This window comes from Labeo rohita, chromosome 2 (genome assembly GCF_022985175.1).
Source record: "Labeo rohita strain BAU-BD-2019 chromosome 2, IGBB_LRoh.1.0, whole genome shotgun sequence".
In the NCBI taxonomy this organism is placed as follows: Eukaryota; Metazoa; Chordata; class Actinopteri; order Cypriniformes; family Cyprinidae; genus Labeo; species Labeo rohita.
Genome location: NC_066870.1, coordinates 20,935,471 through 20,954,533, shown reverse-complemented (window position 1 = coordinate 20,954,533; position 19,063 = coordinate 20,935,471). Strand labels below are relative to the sequence as shown.

The 19,063-nt window shown below is 35.1% G+C and overlaps 2 protein-coding genes across 2 annotated transcripts; both read right to left on the bottom strand.

The window, feature by feature from the left end:
* Positions 1-676: 676 nt before the first annotated feature.
* chmp5a (charged multivesicular body protein 5a) lies at positions 677-3,980 on the bottom strand. Its single transcript, XM_051122623.1, has 8 exons — positions 3,835-3,980; positions 3,615-3,719; positions 3,121-3,167; positions 2,913-3,006; positions 2,050-2,121; positions 1,833-1,941; positions 1,633-1,748; positions 677-1,531 (listed from the first exon to the last, which is right to left on the bottom strand). Exons 1-8 carry the CDS (start codon positions 3,898-3,900, stop codon positions 1,481-1,483), a joined length of 660 nt encoding a protein of 219 aa, XP_050978580.1. The 5' UTR covers positions 3,901-3,980; the 3' UTR covers positions 677-1,480.
* A 3,231-nt stretch (positions 3,981-7,211) lies between these two features.
* oprk1 (opioid receptor, kappa 1) lies at positions 7,212-13,519 on the bottom strand. Its single transcript, XM_051096736.1, has 3 exons — positions 13,272-13,519; positions 12,242-12,594; positions 7,212-11,030 (listed from the first exon to the last, which is right to left on the bottom strand). Exons 1-3 carry the CDS (start codon positions 13,514-13,516, stop codon positions 10,495-10,497), a joined length of 1,134 nt encoding a protein of 377 aa, XP_050952693.1. The 5' UTR covers positions 13,517-13,519; the 3' UTR covers positions 7,212-10,494.
* Positions 13,520-19,063: the final 5,544 nt, after the last annotated feature.

The following is a 19,063-nucleotide window of genomic DNA, read 5'->3' as shown; positions in this document are numbered from 1 at the left end:
TATTGCTCCATGAATAGCCAAATGGTCCCACAAAATGCTCTGCTGTTTTCAAATACCACCTTTTATTGTATCTCTTAGACTCCAGTGATGCATTTCACATTACAGAATATTCCAGATCTTGATGTATATCCATTAATGAAGTTTGTTATCAAGAAAACCAGGTAATTTTAATAATTAAAGCAACATTTGGACTAGTTGATGGCTGTTAATTGATGCTACCCAGAACCATGAACAAAGATTTTAACAAGCTTCCAGAGCTTCCAGAGTCCAGAGTGAAGCAAGACACACTCCGTCTTAACAAGAGCATTGAGTTTAATATAATTAAATGTTAAAATAATTAATTAATTATTGAGTTTATATGTAATTAACAACATTTAAGAGTGAGGCGTTTTAAAGTTTGTAATTTTTTAAAAACAAACAAAAAAATTATATGTTTCTTATGTTCATCGAGGCTGTGTTCATTTGATCAAAAATACAAAAAAAATAATATTGTGAAATATTATTACAATGTAAAACAATGTTTTTCTACATTAATATACATAAAATATACATATAAAATTTATATCTGTATTTAGGGTTGAATTTTCAGAATCATTACGCCAGTCTTCAGTGTCACATGATCCTTCAAAAATCATTCTAATATGCTGATTTATAATATTTTAATATTTTTTGGAACTTGTTTTTTTTTTAGAATTTTCTGATCAATAAAAGGTTAAAAAGAACATTAAAAGATTTAAAATAGAAATGTTTTCTAACAATATACACTACTGTTCAAAAGTTTGGGGTCAGTACATTTTTATTCTTACATTGTTGTGAAAGATTTAATTTTGAAGAAATGCTGTTCTTTTTAACTTGTTATTCATCAAAGAATCCTGAAAAAAATATTTGGCAGCACAACCGTTTCCAACATTGATAATTCCAATAATAAATCAGCATATTAGAATGATTTCTGAAGGATCATGTGACACTTAAGTAAGTAACAGCTGATGAAAATTCAGCTTTCCATCACAGGAATAAATTATATTTTAAAGTATATTAAAATAAAACCCATTATTTTATATTGTAATAACATTTTGCAATATTACTGTTTTTTGTACATCCACGCTGCTCCAAAAATAACTTTCCTCAATAACTTGACATTCCCAAGTTGTTTGTATCTCATAACATTCAGATACTATGAAAAGTAAGTGATCCAAAATTCTGATTAATAAAGGGATATGCCAAAAGTTTTACGTGGATATCTAAACACTTTGACCTCGTCGGAATTTACTGGGTTATGGAAATCAAGCAAAAACATGTTTACATAACCAAATTCTAAATAAAAGTGAAAAATCACGCTTCATGTGATCAGATTAAACAGTAAACAGAAGTTACAATGCCATGTGCTAGACTGGCCAATGAATACAACACATGTTCAATACCATCAGCACAAGAGAAACTCCTCCAGATGTAAACAAAACACTGATCAGAGAACAGATTCTTATGTGGCAGGAATCTGTGGTAGGCCAAACTCATCGACCAGAACGCCATCCTGAGAGATACAAATACAAATATGACAAAAAGACAAATAATAACGAATGATAATAAATATAAAGATTTTGTTATTGACAATTTTGTCAATGTAATCTGCACCTTATTGGTTTTAGTGTCGCTTGGCATTCCTTCAGGAATGGAGGGTGCAGACGAGGCTTCATCTAAGTAAGAGCTGTCATCATCCAGCAGTAACTCATCTCCCAGAGCATCCAGTTCTGCGGCAAGGAAAAAAGTGAAGCTTTAGGCTCCATATACACACATACACACACACACAAGCACACACACACACACACAATTACCTGCTTCTAGTTCATCCTCATCGATCTCTGGTGTGCCATAGCTGCGGCTGAGGGCTTCCTGAACCTCGTTGGCCTCTTCCATCATGTCCTCCAGTTGATCCTGCAGGTCCTATCAGTCACAAAGATTAGAAATGAAAAGTGGACATTATTTATCACAGATCATCAATCAAAAATATTGCTTAAAAACAGCCAATATCAAAATGATTAGTGTATATACTTCAATCTGATCCATCTTCACTTGTTTATATGCTTTCTTCATTTCTTTTGCTCCAATCTTCATAGCCTCCACCTACAAAAAGAATAAAACATATGTAGAATCAGAAAATGTAGACTCCCGAAAAACTATGTTTTCAAAGAATTATTTTCTGCTCACCAAGCTTGCATTTATTTGATTTAAAATACAGTAATCTTGTAAAATATTTTACCATTTAAAATAACTGCTTTCTATTTGAACACATTTTAAAATGTAATTTATTCCTGTGATCAAGGACGCTTTAAATTGCTTATAAGTGATGATAAAGACAGTTATATTTCTATTTCAGATTAATGCTGTTCTTCTGAACTTTCTACTCATCAAAGAAAACTGAAGAAAAGTCTACTCAGCTGTTTTCAACATAATAATAATAAATGTTTTTTGAGCAGCAAATCAGAATATTAGAATGATTTCTGAAAGACCATGTGACTGGAGTAATGATGCAAAAAAATTAGCTTTGAAATCACAGGAAAAAAATAAATTTTAAAATATAATCAAATAGAAAACACTTATTGTAAATAGTAAAAATATTTCAAAATTTTACTGCTTTTTCTGTACTTCAAATAAATGCAGGCTTGGTGAGCAGAAGAGACTTATTTAAAAAACATTAACAATCTTACTGTTCAAAAACATTTGACTGGTAGTGTGTGTGTGTGTGTGTGTGTGGGTGGGTGTGTGTGTGTATATACACACACACACTACCAGTCAAATGTTTTTTGAACTGTAAGATATATATATATATAACATTTTATAGATTAAAAATGTAATAAACAATGTAGTGCTGGGAATAATATGGACAGCAGTAAAGTTAAACAAAAAGTCTTTACTGTTGTTTTGGTGTCCCTTAAAGACTGGATTGTATAGTTGGCTTGTTCCATATTAAATGACTGCTGGGAAAGCTGATCTCTTTGACCTTCATACCTGCATAATACAGTGAAAAGTAAAGTAAAAACAGATGTATCACTTGTATCTCATTTCAATATTGAAACAAACATTTCACACATTGCAAATAAATATCAGTAGGGGGGGACTCACATTCTCTTTTGTTTCAGCACTCTCATCGCCTTCTGTTTCACTGCATTCTGTGAAGAGATCGTTCATCTCACACTTACAGAACTGTGCATGATTTATAATTGGGATCCAAATATTTGAGACTATATTGAAAATCTGGGATTTCAATTCCCAAAAATTAAAATGAAGTTAATTTGTGAACTCTAAAAGGTCAGATGATGCACAAGGTGCCCTTTGGATTATTCTTAAATGATACTGGAAAACATGAAATACTAATACAGTATAACAAACTAAAGTAATAATAAAATAAATAAAAATAAACAAAAGTTAATAATAAAAATACAGAACAAAATGACTTAAACCTGAACTAAATTGAATTCAAAATATTAATAAAAACTGTAATAGTATCTCAATACTACATTTACACTGTACAAAACAGTGTAGAGTTGCCTGTATAGTTATAAAGAGATATTGCATTATTGCATGTTGACATATCAACTCGAGTCTGTGATGCTCACTTTTGAGGGTCCATCCCTCATCTTTTTCATCTGGTCCTTATACTTCATTAGCTCTGCGTCGATTCTCGCAATTTTCTTATCGATGGACTCGATCCTCGTATCCACCTACAACGGGAACAGCACAGACAGCATCCACAGCACATCCATGTCTGACATGCAAACACCAATCAGGATGCTGCACTCATGTTCTGTGACACAGTCAATACAATACACTACTTACATTGCCTATGCAGTCAGAAAGGTTGGGAGTAGGCGTTTGTTTGCTGCGACCGAAAATTCGGTTCATTTTTAAACGGGACTGCCACTTATTTGCTTTGTTGAGGTATTTAAATGCTGATCACAGCGGGCTTGTTCCGGTTGGTCGTAGAGTACACACCATAATAAAAGTCACGGCTGAGGATTATTATCCTCTATTTTTCTATTGGTTCCCATTGATAAAGCTTTATAAATTGTTTAAATTCAGTGCTTCTTATGTAGGTTATAGCTGTATGTGTTTTTGTTTCGTCTTATTTCCCCCTTGAAATTGTTTCGTCTTATAAATAAATAAATATATTACCTACATTCATTTGTTCATGTAGTTATATCTAAATATACATTAAATATTACTACCATTGGCTTATTATTAGGTTGATATATTTCATGACTCATTTGATATGATCATGATTGATATTTTTGTATTTCTTTGTTTGTTTTATTTTTACCAACGTGTTTTTGATTAATTCATCTATTAATTACTGAATTAACTGTTTTTATTTAATGCAGCTATTTGAGGCTGCGTTAAAAAAAAAAAAAAAAAAAAAAAAAAAAAAAAAGAAGAAGAAGAAGAAGAAGTGTTTTTTACATTTTAGTTTAGCAACATTCAGTACAGTATCATGTTTATCAGTGTTGCCAAATCCGCGGTTTGAACGTTGAAGCGACCCTGATAACGTAATATTTAGACACTGGAATGCTAATTTTACCAGGGGAATCCTGCCACAATTTTCATGACTTTCAATACAAGGAAAAAAAGGATCTCGATTTCATAACTATTTATATGTATATACTGTACATATAAGGGGATAGAAATGCAGCGGAATGCTTTTTTTAGCACCATTTTAAACTTTAAATTCAGTATTTGCTTGCATTCACTGTGTGTACTTATACATGTAAAGTGTAAGTATGATACACTTAAGTATCATTGCAAAAGGATGTAAGTTATTCACTACTTTTTAAATTTCACATTTAAAAATATAGTGTTTAATCATTTCTAAATATTTATTCAAATGAAAGAACTTAAAAATAAGTAAGCAGGTATGACCTGCAATATTCTAGATACATGTATATTTAGTAAAGAGCCATACAGGTACCTAGTGGGTAAACCATGGCACTAAAATGAAAATGATTTTTTCCCACCAGAAAATGACTCTAATTTGCCTTATTGCATTGCACTAATTGTAATATAGGTAATAGAAATATGTAATATATATATATATATATATACATGGGCTGAGGCTGGTATTTTAACGTGTTTGAAGAAAAAGTATTTGATGGACGTATAATATGTGTCGAGAGCATTCACTCAGTATCATTATCTCATTTTTGACCGAGATGGCTTTTAGCTGGTTTTGCATCTGAACTTTTCAGATATATATATAAATTATGTATAATTAACAATGCATAATATGGTGTAATGTTTACCAAAAATTCCTGCAAATACCTGTATGGTGAAGCTGTCGTCTCTATCCCACTTAAACACATTCAAAAGACAGAGACAGAGACAGAGCCTGAAAGCGTGTCTCACGCCAAATGGTAGACTAGTATTTCGATTTAAAAAATGATGGCGGGTGTATACTGACAAGTCATTTTCTCTCAGAATATATTTGTAATTACACACCTCACAGATTCCATGGAAATGAATTGTACATGTTCCTTCTCTAGGGCTGTTCTGACAAACAGATGTTACACAGTCTCACAGAGTGACCTTGAAGCGCTATGTTTATCCATTAATGTCTACCATGGTAACGTTAACACTTCATCAGACTTACCCAGAACTAAATTTAACTGAGTACTGAAAGAAGCGTCTCTGAAAAGTGTTAATGTGCACATAATCTGACAAGGTACTATGGACAACTCTGGGTGGGGGGAAAACCTGTAGTTTTCGGCTCCTTGAAGTCCTACCATCATTTTAAGTTCAATGAAGCATGGTGTATGACAAATATTTAATGCACTTAACAAGGACTGTCCAAAAATATAAATTCTGCCATCATAATTTATCTTCATGTCATTCCAAAGTGAGAAATTATTAAGCAGAACGGTTCCTATCCACTTGTAGTGTATTTGGAAATGAGCATTTGGACTATAAATATCTCTTTTGATGTTCCATGACAGAAAGAATTAGAAAAATGTAATTATATATTTTTAATGGACATTTTATGTTAATTCCATAACAGAGAGAAAATACACTACCAGTCAAAAGTTTTTATATGTTTAAAATGTTTAAAATATTTTTTTATGTTTTTTAAAGAATTCTCTTCACTAAGCTTGCATTTATTTCTTCCAAAATACACCAAAAGCAGAAATATTTTGAAATATTTTTACTATTTAAAATAACTGCTTTCTATTTGAATATATCTTAAAATGTTATTTATTCCTGTGATCAAAACTCCATTTTCAGCTTCATTACTCCAGTCTTCAGTGTCACATGATCCTTCAGAAATCATTCTAATATGCTGATTTGCTGTTCAAGAAGCATCTATTATTATTGTTATCAATATTTAAAACAGTTAGGAACTTTTTTTTATTTTTTATTTATTGAATTATAGAAATTAACACATTTATTTAGCAAGGATGCTTTAAATTGATCAAAAGTGATTATTAAGACATTTATAATGTTACAAAAGATTTCTATTTCAGATAAATGCAGTTCTTCTGAACTTTATTCATCAGAAATTTGAAAAAAATCTTCTCAGCTGTTTTCAATATAATAATAATAATAATAATAATAATAGTAATAATAAATGTTTTTTGAGTAGCAAATCAGAATATTAGAATGATTTCTGAAGGATCATGAGACTGGAGTAATGATGCTAAAAACTCAGCTTTGAAATCACTGAAATAAATTATAATTTTAAAATATATCCAAAGAAATCACTTATTTGAAATAGTAAAAATATTTCAACATTTTACTGTTTTTGCTGTACTTTGGATCAAATAAATGCAGGCTAGGTGAGCAGACGAGACTTTAAAAAACATTACAAATCTTACTGTTCACAAACTTTTGATTGGTTGTGTATATATATATTTTCAATATTAAGGCTAGACACACTGTCCATTTATTTCAAGCCTTCATCATCATGTCATCGTCTATGACGTATCTGAGATGTTCTCATTATACTGACAAGCATCAAAGGTGTGGAAAAAAGAATGTGTCTCTTGCTGTTTGAATTAGGCTATAAGATGCACAATGGGTTGCCATGGCGATACTGCCTTTGTTACGTGCTTACGCTTCTTTCATCTGGCTTTGTTATCTTGTATGATATTTCGGACACATCATTCAGTCGTGATGGATGAAAACCCCATAACTGACATCTTTGAACAGAATCTGACTCATTGCAACACTGATTCTTACAGTTCAATTTATTGACAATATAATCTTCAAATACAGGTAATATTATTATACAGGCAAGATACAACTGATGGCAAAGCTCATTTCATTTCATTTTTTTTTTTTTTCAAAAATTGCACATATTGAAACACAAGCTGAAACAAATTTAAAATCTGCCGTGATATACTATAACAGTGTACAAGCACATTACTTATACAGAAGCATCTTTCGCTCTGCGCTTCATTTTCCTATACATCACACTATAAAGCATCTAAGATGACTAAATATTTGCAGTAATGTCATATATACTGATTTACAAAAAACCAAAGGCACAAAGGGCGTTACATTTGTCAAAAGAATTTTGCAATTCCTAATACTGTTGTGGCAATAGAGCACTGATGATGTCATAATATATTTTTGATAAGTGAATATTAAAGTCACACACACCCAAGGAACAAACCTACAGTAAAAGATTACATTTTTAAGAACACAAGATGTGTACATATATATATATATATATATATATATATATATCTCCTTCACAAGCTAAAGGCAACATTACAAATACTTACATCAATAATATAACACAATGTACATTTAAACGTTTTGTTTTTTTTTTAGATGAATTACTGCCATTCTACTGTACCACAGAAATCATTTTGTATTTTCTTTTCATCATAAATTGCATTTACATAAACATTAATAAAGATTCCCGCATTTTCATTGTCAAACATGCAATAGAGATGTACGTCTTTTTGTAAGTCTATAGAAGTGATAATACACTGTATTAAGCATAAACAACCTGACTAAGTAGATTCAGTCTTTTAGTTGGTTGTTTTAAAGCCCTATTCCCAAAAAAACAACAACATAAAAATCTGTAGACTCCCTCTAAGGCAACTTAGATACATAATCCTTCATACATAATCATTCATAATCCTTTTCAGACATAATCCTTCGATCTAAATCAAATACGGAGAATATAAAGCACTTATCAGACAGTAAGCAGTTCGGAAAAACACTACACTCAATTTACTCAAACTGCTGTAGACTATATTATTATTTTTTTTTTCTGCCATTAGAGATAGTTTCCTGAGTGATAATTATGGGACAATGCTGATTAATATACATTGATTTTCTTTTTTATATAAAAAGGGACTGTTTCACAATCCAAAATAAGGGTTTATATATTTACAGTACAAACAGACACATATATACAGTGTTTTTGTTTGTTTATGGCTACACTATTTTTATCATGTTTACTCAAGCTATAAGTTAGAATTAAAATATGGTGCCTAGTTATATACTATATATCCCAAAGGACTTGTTATGTAAAAGGATCTTTGAGCATGACGTTTGATTGTGAGGGACCAGAATTTAATTATACAGCATCTTTGGTCAATGGACATTCAAAAAAAAAAAAACAATAAAGAAAGATCTGAATGAGGTGTTACACTGTAAAAATGATCACATTTAAATTGTCCCTTCGCAAAAACCCACCCTTCTTAGTTACTGTTGCTATGTCTGACAAACAATGCCACGCTCACACTACACACCATGTTCTCACACAGTAAAAAATAGGAAACTGGCAACACACCGACAGAGCAGGTTACTTCTGGTATAAAACAAGTAAAATTTCGTCTTTTTTTAAAGAAATTCAAACGATAAATACCAGTTTGTGGTTCTTTAATGTGTTGTGACAGATCGCTGTATTGCCTCAGTTCAAGCAGCAACATGTGAACCTATCATCTTTTTATATTTACTTGAAGCGCAAAATAAACATGAATGAATATCAGAACGTATTTCTTTTCAACCGCGGAAAGGTGTCAATGCACCGAAGTTGAACTACTCTCCTGACTGATTTGTTTGTCGGACAGAATGGTGGATTCTGTGTTATGATTGGTCAGAACGCCTGTCAATCAAGCTCTTTGTGAATGGTCAGTTGAAAAAGACTGTAAAAATACAGTAAAAACCTGGTGATTTGTTAATTGTAAGTACCGGGAAAAACTGTAACAAATCTACAAGTCAACAAGTGATCCTATAATTTATAATTGACATTCCCTGAATTCCCTGTGTGCTGCATTTGATGTTTTTTGATGGAAATACCATTTTTTTTTATTAGTTATGCACATTAGGGTCAGTGTTGCCAAGTCTGTGTTTTTCCCACAGAATTGGCCTACTTTAACACTGTTGCCGTGGGTTGTTTTTTGTCCATGGGTTAAAGCGACCCCAATAATGTCATATTTAGCCCCTGAAATACAAATTTACCAGGGGAACGCCAACAAAAAACCATGTACTCTATCTCCTCGAAACGTTTTTGGGCTAGTTTTGAGTAGCTATTGGGTGAGTTTTGTTCTGAAAACCTGGCAACCCTGATTAGGGTTTTATGTTTCATCTTATGTTTCAGGGTTTTATGTTTTATCTTACGTTGGTAAATGAATGTTTACTGCATTATTTTAGATGTATATTAATGTATATCTTCTATATTAACATTAATAATACCTCAGATTGTGGAAAAGTTACTTGTGATGAGTAGTTTTCTCAATAACACCTTTGTTTTTGGTGGTTGTCAACATATTATAATAGTATAAAACATATTTGTGACCCATGACCACAAAATCAGTCATAAGGATCAATTTTTTTAAATTTATATTTATATGTCATCTGAAAGCTAAATAAATAAGCTTTCCATTGATGTATGGTTTGGCCGAAATAGAAATATTTGAAAATCTGGAATCTGAGGGTGCAAAAAATCTAAATATTCTAAAAATCGCCTTTAAAGTTGTCCAAATGAAGTTCTTAGCAATGCATATTACGAATCAAAAATTAAGAAAAATCAATAAATTTGACCTATACATTGTATTTTTTGACTACAAATATACCTGTGCTACTCAAGAACTTGGTTTTGTGGTCAAGGGTCACATTTTAATATTTCAGTAGGTTGGTTTTTTAATATTAGATAAGATGATGAAATATTATATAATACATATGGGTTTTATTCTTAAATGGTGGTACCATATTTTTTACAGTAAAGATCTGGCAACCACAGCTGCCATTTTGACGGTAAATTTCATGTTGTTGTTGTTGCTGTTTTTACAGTGTACTATAAAAATCTGAATATGGAAATACGAAACAAGACAATGATTTTGCTAAAAGATCCCTTTTTGCTCTTGCAGTAGCTAGCCTATATTTCTGAACATAAAGGGCACGATCTCATCCTCAGATGGCGGTGGTGATCTGTGTCAGTCCCAGGTCATTTGAGTCCTCTCGACCGTGAAAGGACGACAGCTCCACGGCTAGTCATACGGGTCGACCGTGGCCCCCGTCCCCTTTGGCCTCTGCTGGGCAAGTGTGCTCGCGAAGAGTGCTTCTGACCCGACTGACGCCGTGCCCGTCCCCCGTGGTCCGACCTGGGCAGCAGAAGTCCCTGAAGCACCGTTTGAAGTTCTCATCGAGGAAAGCATACAGGATGGGGTTCAGGCTGCTGTTGGTGTATCCCAGTGCCACACAGAAGAAGTAGGCGGCCATGACCGCGGTGGTCTCCGGCACTCCGGGCTCAAGAGCTTTGACTAGGATGAAGATGTGTATGGGCGTCCAGCACACCACAAACACAGCCACCACAACCAGCACTAGGCGGGTGATGCGTCTCAGGTTGCGGTCTTTTTCCCGGGAGCCTGATAGCAGACGTACGCTTTTGAGACGCAGGACCATGAGCGTGTAGCACACCGTGATGATGAGGAGAGGAGCCACGAAGGCAAAAATGAAAACGCAGATCTTCATCAATGTGTCCCAGTAGATATACGGGTCTGGAAACTGCAGAGCACACTCTGTAGTGCCTGGAGAAGAAATATAACAACACCAGTTAATTATTAATCACAAGTGAGGACAGCTTAATCATCTGTGCTGTAATGAAGCCACTGAGGGACGGAACAACAAATACATTAGGATGGAGAAGAGAACTCACAGTCCCATCATTTACTATAAATAACTTTGGATTTCTTCCTAAATGATAACAATATGTCACTGCTGATTATTATACATTGATTTATGGATAGATAGATTTACATATTTTTCATGTTTTTTAAAGAATTCAAATCAAGGCTGCATAAGAACAAAAATACAGAACAAACTGTAATATTGTGAAATAGTATTACAGTTTAAAATAATAGTTTTAAATTTCAATATATTTTAAAATTCAATTTATTCCTGTGATGCAAAGCTGAATTTTCAGCATCATAACTCCAGTCTTCAGTGTCACATGATCATTCAGAAATCATTCTAATATGCTGGAATATGCTGAAAAACCCTTACTGATCCCAAACGCAGTCTATATAGAGTACAAAAGCAAGTACATGAAGTGTTTTTGAAATTTATTTTTTCTTTTTGGTCCCACATCAAATATTATATTCTCTTAAAACTGGAGGCATACCATGACATTTTTATGAAAACACTGAAAGTTGAGAGACACTGAAAGTCAAGTCAATATTAAAATAGTACTTTGTCTTAATAAATAATAACATACTAGAATGTTTCAAAACTGTATATATTTTATAACATTTTTAAAAATGAAAATATATGATATGTAAATTAGCATTCGCAACATCATAATATACAGTATGAAAATGTTTCCAACTGTAAATTATCAGTATTTTTAAAGATGAACTTAAAGTGAATATTTGTTAATGCGGGACTAACTAACCATAAATATCTAAAAAACATTTGGAATAAATAAATGAATGAATGGGGTCAGAAAGATTTTTTTATAAGAAATATATAATTATATTCAGCAAGGATGCAAGAAAGTAATCAAATGTTACAAAAGATTTATTCTATTGATGACTGGAGTATTGATGCTGAAACTGTAGCTCTGCCAACACATATTAAATATATAAAACGGTTATTTTACATTTCAATAATATTTGACTATATTACTGTTTTTACTATATTTTTGATCAAATACATGCAGCTTTGCTGAGTTCAAAAATATTTTAAAAATCTTACCAACCCCAATCTTTTGAACAGTACTGTATATATCATTCATCCCTACCATTGTTTGTCTGCGTGCTCCCGAGAACCATAGCAGGGATCCCAGCAGCCGAGGACAGCACCCAAATGAGAATGTTGATGATCTTAGCTTTCATCGGCGTCCGGAAATCCAAGGCCTTGACGGGGTGGCAAACGGCCACATAGCGGTCCACACTCATCATGGTCAAGGTGAAGATACTAGTAAACATGTTATAGTAGTCGATGGATATGAAAACCTTACACACCACCTCTCCAAACGGCCAGGAGTTCAACAGATAATCTGTACTCTGAAAGGGCATGGTGGTGGTTACCAAGGCATCCGCAACAGCCAGGTTGAAGATGTAGATATTGGTGGCGGTTTTCATTTTAGTGTATCTGTTGGGAAAATCAGTTGAGCCAGAGAATGTCAAAATAATGAAACAACCCATCAGTGCGATAAATTCATGTGTGAAATTGCTTACATGCTATGTACCAAATAAACTGACATCAAACGTTACCAAACGTGTCTTTCAGTGTTCTCACCGGCTGAGTAAAGACATTATATATAATTCACAGCTTAAACCTATTTTTTGGGATTATGTTTGCAGTATGACAGCTTGTGCTGTCATATTTATAATTCAACAAGCACAAACTGTGCAATTCTTAATGTCAAATGTTTAAAAAAACCACACAGTACAGAAACGGCATCTAAAGTGCCATATACATGAATGCCCTGTTTATGATTAATTTAATTCGTCTATACGCAGAATGTGAGCAGACACAGTCTCTACTCAAAGCAGAATATATTAACTGTATGTCAAGGTAATTTTGACCGCATTGTGCGGTCATATTTCAGTCCACCGGGGGGAGCCAAACTGCCGAACTGGACTTGACAAATTGTTTTCCACAAAACAGGTATTTCGTCCAAACTATCCCATCAGAAACGTTTCATATGACTGTTTAGAAACAATGTCTATTAAAAGGTGAGATAATGATTCTCAAAATGATATTGAAAGCCACACGTATGATAATCAATGCAGGGCAGGACATCTTAGGACAATGCTGTTTCTTACCTGATAATGACATACATCACCAGGCAGTTTCCCACTAGTCCTACAACAAACACCACGGAATACACGGCAGTGATGATCGGAATAATAGGCGACATAGTTTCCTGCTCGTTCGTCCAGCTTTCGTTCACTGAATAGTTATAAATGTCCGAAACAGCAGACTGCCATGTGAAGTTGGGTAAACACTTCTCGGGGTGCGAAGAGGGGCATTTGTCCTCCTTAAAAATCTGCACCACGTTGCTGTCCATCGTCTGTTCATTTGCAAAATGAGAGCAAATCTCTAATTGAGTCACTGGAAAAGTTCAGTCGCTTTAGAATACAGAGTATTAAAAAATGTCAAATAATCATCAGAATGAAATGAATGAATAAACGACGGATATTCATACTGACATAATTGTTTAGTATGCCTTTATTATTAAAAAACTGGGAAACAGTGCATATATGCTGAAAATTGATTCTGTATTGCACTTTACCTCCAAAACATCAGTTGCACACTTGGAAAAACATCAAATGCAGAAGACTTACCTTATTATAAACTGCAAACCGCGAATTTAAGTTGAAAATCCCAAGGTTTTAAAACAACAATGATGTCTGTGCGCAATGCGTTGATTTCTTTGGCCCGCTCCTATTCAACTGATGACTGACTGCCACCTTACGAGAGCAGCTGCCTCTGCCGCGCGTCCCGTGTATGACATCAGATCTCATGTGACGGTCTCCATCTGAAACAGTCCGTTAAGCATTTGTGATGTCTCACTGCAACTCTTCGCCTATATCGGCGGCAATAAAGTAGCTTCCTAAATGTGACAAACGCCTTGAGAGTGTAAAAACATAAGCCACTTGTGTCGGTTAAATAGTTTTAATGTTTCATAAGATAATGCGCGCCAAACTTCACGTCTGGAGACATTTGACGCGCGCGCTGTCGCGAGAGAACTCAACAGGCAAGACTGCAGGTCCAATAAAGACAGCAGCAGGTGAAGTTCTCCAGAGTGAGTGGACATTACCTTTTACTCAAAGAGACAAAGACAGGGAAAACCGCATTAGTTTTGTCAGAGAAGGATGTGGGTAATTCTGAGGGGGCGAGAGGTATTAGGATAAAGGATTAAGGAGTAATAGCGTGTGGTGGTTTCTGAAATGAAGAAGCAAGTCCATCTGTCTTGTTTTGTAGTTCAGTGTAACTTCATGTGCAGCAACAATTAATAGCTTTTTTATATTACTTATTTTTCCACTAAGAGCGGTCACAGCCATTTGCAAATGTTATGGGCCCGGCTTCCGGTCTAATCCGTGTCCAGCTATTTTTAGCTGTATAAAACAACTCGTTTTGCTGCTTGATATTGCAAATTGGTGTGCCTTACCATATTATGTTAAATTATTATCATAATTACAAAAACACTGGTTTGTTATGCAGAGTTTTAAGGTTTACTGCACGTTCTTCTCATTATTTCCCTATGGTGGTTAATAAACCAGAAGTCTCGCACACTCACAGAAAACCGCATACTTCTACGTTGAAGAAAAAGGTGAATAAGGTTTTAAAACTTTTCCATTACTTTTAAAAAATAGGCCCACAGTAACATATTTTCTGTCCGTTTCATTTTTTTACCACTTACTGTCATTCAGCTATTATTATTAAAAGCACCTTCTGTCTGGGAGCCTAATTAAATTCCTCAACTGCCCAATTAAAGGAGAAGTTCACTTCCAGAATGAAAACTTCTTTATAATTTACTCACCCCCATGTCATCCAAGATGTTCAGGCCTTTCTTTCTTCAGCTGAAAAGAAATGAAAGGTTTTTAAGGAAAACATTCTAGGATTTTTCTCCATATAGTTGACTTTAGTGGGGATCAACGGTTTGAAAGTCCAAATTGCAGTTTCAATGGGCTCTACACAATCTCAGTCGAGGAATAAGTGTCTTATCTAGCGAAAAGATCAGTCATCAGTCAGCTGGATGATTTTGAAGTTGGAGGAGAAAACGAGGTGGAGTTTTTGACCCTACCCTGCCTTTTTTAACCAAAGTACACAGACAAAGAACTAACCGTGCATGATTTTTCCAACGTCATTATGCAATGTGTGAAGATGCACATGCACATCGCAGAGCTAGTGCAAGATGAGCATTTGTGGTTAAAAAGTATATAATTTTTTATTTTTTTAAGAATATCACCTATCGCTTTGCTAGATAAGACACGTTTTGCTCGGCTGGGATCATATAGAGTCCTTTGAAGCTGCAGTTTAGACCTTCAACCTGTTGGACACCATTGAAGTCCACTATACGGAAAAAAGACCAGGAATGTTTTCCTCAAAAAACTTCTTTTCTTTGCGACTGAAGGCAGAAAGACAAACATCTTGGATGACATGGGGGTGAGTAAATTATCAGGAAATTTTAATTCTGGAAGTGAACTTCTCCTTTAACACAGCAGGTGTCGTAGATCAAGATTCAGGCTAGAGTCAGCATCCAAAATCGCATACTCTCTGAGTGGGTACTTCTTTTAAATATCCACAAATCCTCTTCAGTGCTCACTGGAGAGTGGTGTTCATCAAATGCACACTTCAGAACCTTGCCAGTAGTAGTACTGCAGGTCATCTAGGCACTTTTTATCCCACTGTTTTATAAAGTGAATTTGGACTTCACATTCACTTTTTCACTGTTTTTCGCTGACTAGTAGGGGAGTATGCACGGTCAGATGCAGTCTAATTGATGTTTGAGTGGGTGTGTAGTTGATTTTATAATTAGTTGATCTATTTTCACTAGTTTCAGGCACATTTGCAAACCTGGTGTGAACATCATCTGCATCATTATTCCACAAACAGCGTGATCAGACAATCCCAGTGACTTGGAGGCACCACCTCCTCTTGTGTGACTTTTCACCTGCCTTCACTCCCCCTCACATTCACAGAGAAGAGACAAGAGAGATGCTGCCTACCTTGTTGCTACTTGACAGTGTCACTTTAGAACAGTAGGTACTTTTTTAGACAATTTGATATCATGTTTTCATACTATTAGTTTTTGAAGGGCAAAAAATGTCTAATATGGTGTTCTGCTAATCATGTTAAGTACAGTAGTAGTCTACGTTTACATTTTCCAAAAGTAGGCCACCTTATTAACTCTATAAAATGCTTTTGATGTTAGGTTGAGAAGCAAGAGACTAATGCAAGCTTACTATGCAATTCTCTTATTATGTTGCTCTTAAATATTTGCCCATTCTAGATGGCAATTTTAGAAACACAAATGGAATGGAAAAAGTAGACTCAACAAAACCCAAAGGCTTGCCTTAATGAAAGTACATGAGCTAGTTTTTTTTTCCCCTTCCAACAACTTTGAAAACAAAATACGTGACTAAGGGTCGACCACAGCAAGAGCTCTAATGGCCCCCTTTAATGTTACTATTTACTCTTCCATATTGATTTTACTCATATAAACACAGTCTTGTCATGCCAGTAATGGGCACAATAAACATCTAGTTCATCAGCATGACATTCTGTGAATGCAGATTCTTGTTCGTTTCGTTCTTTCTAGGCAAAAGTAGGAGTACTTCACATGTTGCTAAGAGACATAGGTAGGTGTTGTTTGTGTGTGGTATGTTTTCCCCCTAGTGCTTGTGCTTCATAACCTCAGGAAGAAGGGCTTATGGGGTAGATAATTGCAGCTCCATCAGACATCACAAAATCCCACTCAAGGACACAGCTGTGTGGAAGGAAAGATGGTTTTAATCAGTTATTTTATTTAGTCTTTGTTTTTCTCTCACGCGATTTTTTCTTTCAGTCTACACAGACATACAGTACGTATATAATACAGCTGAGTAGTCCTATAAGTTTGATGTATTGTGCATATTCTGTCATATTCTGCATACTATTTTCAGCACTCTGCCTACATGAATTATTAAAGTATTATTGTACAACTATAAAACTGCATATATAAGACAACAAACTAATTGGGTAGTTTACCTAACAATGACAGTTCTGCTGTTTTGTTCCAAAATTGCTGGCTTTAGTCAATATTAATTTAATCACATCATTAATTGATGATTATTTTGGGACTAAACAACATTAAAAAACAATTAAATGACAATTAAATGAAAGCTGCAGTCCATAACTTTTTTGTGTTCAAAATGTACTAAATTTATATAATAAACGAGTACATCATGACTCAATTTTCCAAACTGTGATTTTGGCTTTTACTGAATCACGGTACACTAATAACAAGTTCTTATATTTGGACTATTTCTATTTTCTGGTAGGAACCATTGCGGAGTAGCCCAGTACTTCAGTGATTCGTCATAGACATAAACAGAGAGAAGTAGCTCCGGCTATAATGTTCTTCCACAAGACGCATACAGTTCTGTCTATTAATCACTAGAGTTCCTAGCTGTCAAGGGAAAAAAAGCACTATGAAAGCAATCAGTATCTCCACATTCCACATCTTCTGACATCATATATGTGTGTGAGGAACAGAGCAAAATGTAAGTCATTATAATCTCCCCCACTGCTACAGCTCTCAGGTCAAAATACAGCATGATGCCATTTTCATAGATATGCCAAGTTCCATCATGAAACTCTAGATGGCGCAGACTGATGGTTCGTTAACGCACATTGATGTTATTCACAGAGTTAAACTACTTGGCACAATATAATTGGTTCATGTTGCGTATGCTGCCAATGAGCTTACTTCTTTAGCATTGTTGCTCAAAGGGCATCAAATCAGACTGCAAAAAGGGAAGGAAGGGAGTTACATGTCCTATTCCTAGACTTGGCCAATGCTTTTGGATCCGTTCCCCATTCTCTCCTATGGACTGCCTTTGAATTCTTCCAGGTGCCAATGACCATTACAAATTTGGTCAGAAACTACTTCAGAGATCTGCAATTCTGCCTTACAACAACAGAGTTCACAACATCATGGCAATCATTGGAAGTGGGAATAATGGCAGGGTGTACCATCTCCCCTCTAGCCTTTACCACGGCAATGGATCACGGATCATTCGAGCTTCCAAATGGGTAGTAGGAGGAGAACGTCTGCAGTCTGGACAGTGTCTTTCTCCTATTCGTGCCTACATGGATGACATGACCACCCTGACCTCAACCATTGCATGTACCAAACGTCTATTGGAAAAGCTGCATGCCAACATAACATGGGCACATATGAAGTTAAAACCCAGTAAATCAAGAAGCATATCCATTGTCAGAGGGAAACTCATAGACCAGAAATTCCACATTGACGAAACACCCATTCCAATGGTGTTGGAGATGCCGGTCAAGAGCTTAGGGAGATGGTACAATGCAAGTCTCAATGACTCAGATCAGACGGACCAACTGAGGGAAGAAACCATTAAAGGCCTAGAAAGCATAAATAACACCTTGCTCCCTGGCAAGCTGAAACTGTGGTGCTTGCAGTTTGGATTGCTCCCTCATCTAATGTGGCCTCTAACAGTCTACATGCTTCCCATTACCAAAATCGAGAAGCTGGAGAGAACGGTCAGTTCTTATATTAAGAAGTGGCTTGGACTCCCACGAGTTTTAGTAATATCGGCCTGTATGGGAAAAGTGCCCTGGGACTACCAGTCTCTAGCCTCACTGAAGAATACAAATGCACTAAAGTGAGACTGGACATGACCCTAACCGAATCTCAAGATGCTGTAATACAAGCAGCTGCTCCCAGATTGGTAACTGGGAGCAAGTGGACCCCGACAGACGCCATACAGCAAGCAAAATTCGCTATCAGGCATGGAAACATTGTAGGAAAGGTGCAGCAGGGAAGAGGGGGTTTTGAACTTGGGACAAGCCGACCCATATGGAACAAGGCAACATCTGC

Coding starts and splice junctions, on each gene's coding strand:
- chmp5a (XM_051122623.1), bottom strand. CDS start 3,900: ATGAACCGAATTTTCGGTCGCAGCAAACAAACGCCTACTCCCAACCTT. Junction 3,720..3,834: donor TTTCTGACTGCATAGGCAAT/GTAAGTAGTGTA, acceptor TTCCCGTTGTAG/GTGGATACGAGGATCGAGTC. Junction 3,007..3,120: donor GTGCTGAAACAAAAGAGAAT/GTGAGTCCCCCC, acceptor TGTATTATGCAG/GTATGAAGGTCAAAGAGATC.
- oprk1 (XM_051096736.1), bottom strand. CDS start 13,516: ATGGACAGCAACGTGGTGCAGATTTTTAAGGAGGACAAATGCCCCTCT. Junction 12,595..13,271: donor GTGATGTATGTCATTATCAG/GTAAGAAACAGC, acceptor TTTTCCCAACAG/ATACACTAAAATGAAAACCG. Junction 11,031..12,241: donor GAGCACGCAGACAAACAATG/GTAGGGATGAAT, acceptor TTTCTTCTCCAG/GCACTACAGAGTGTGCTCTG.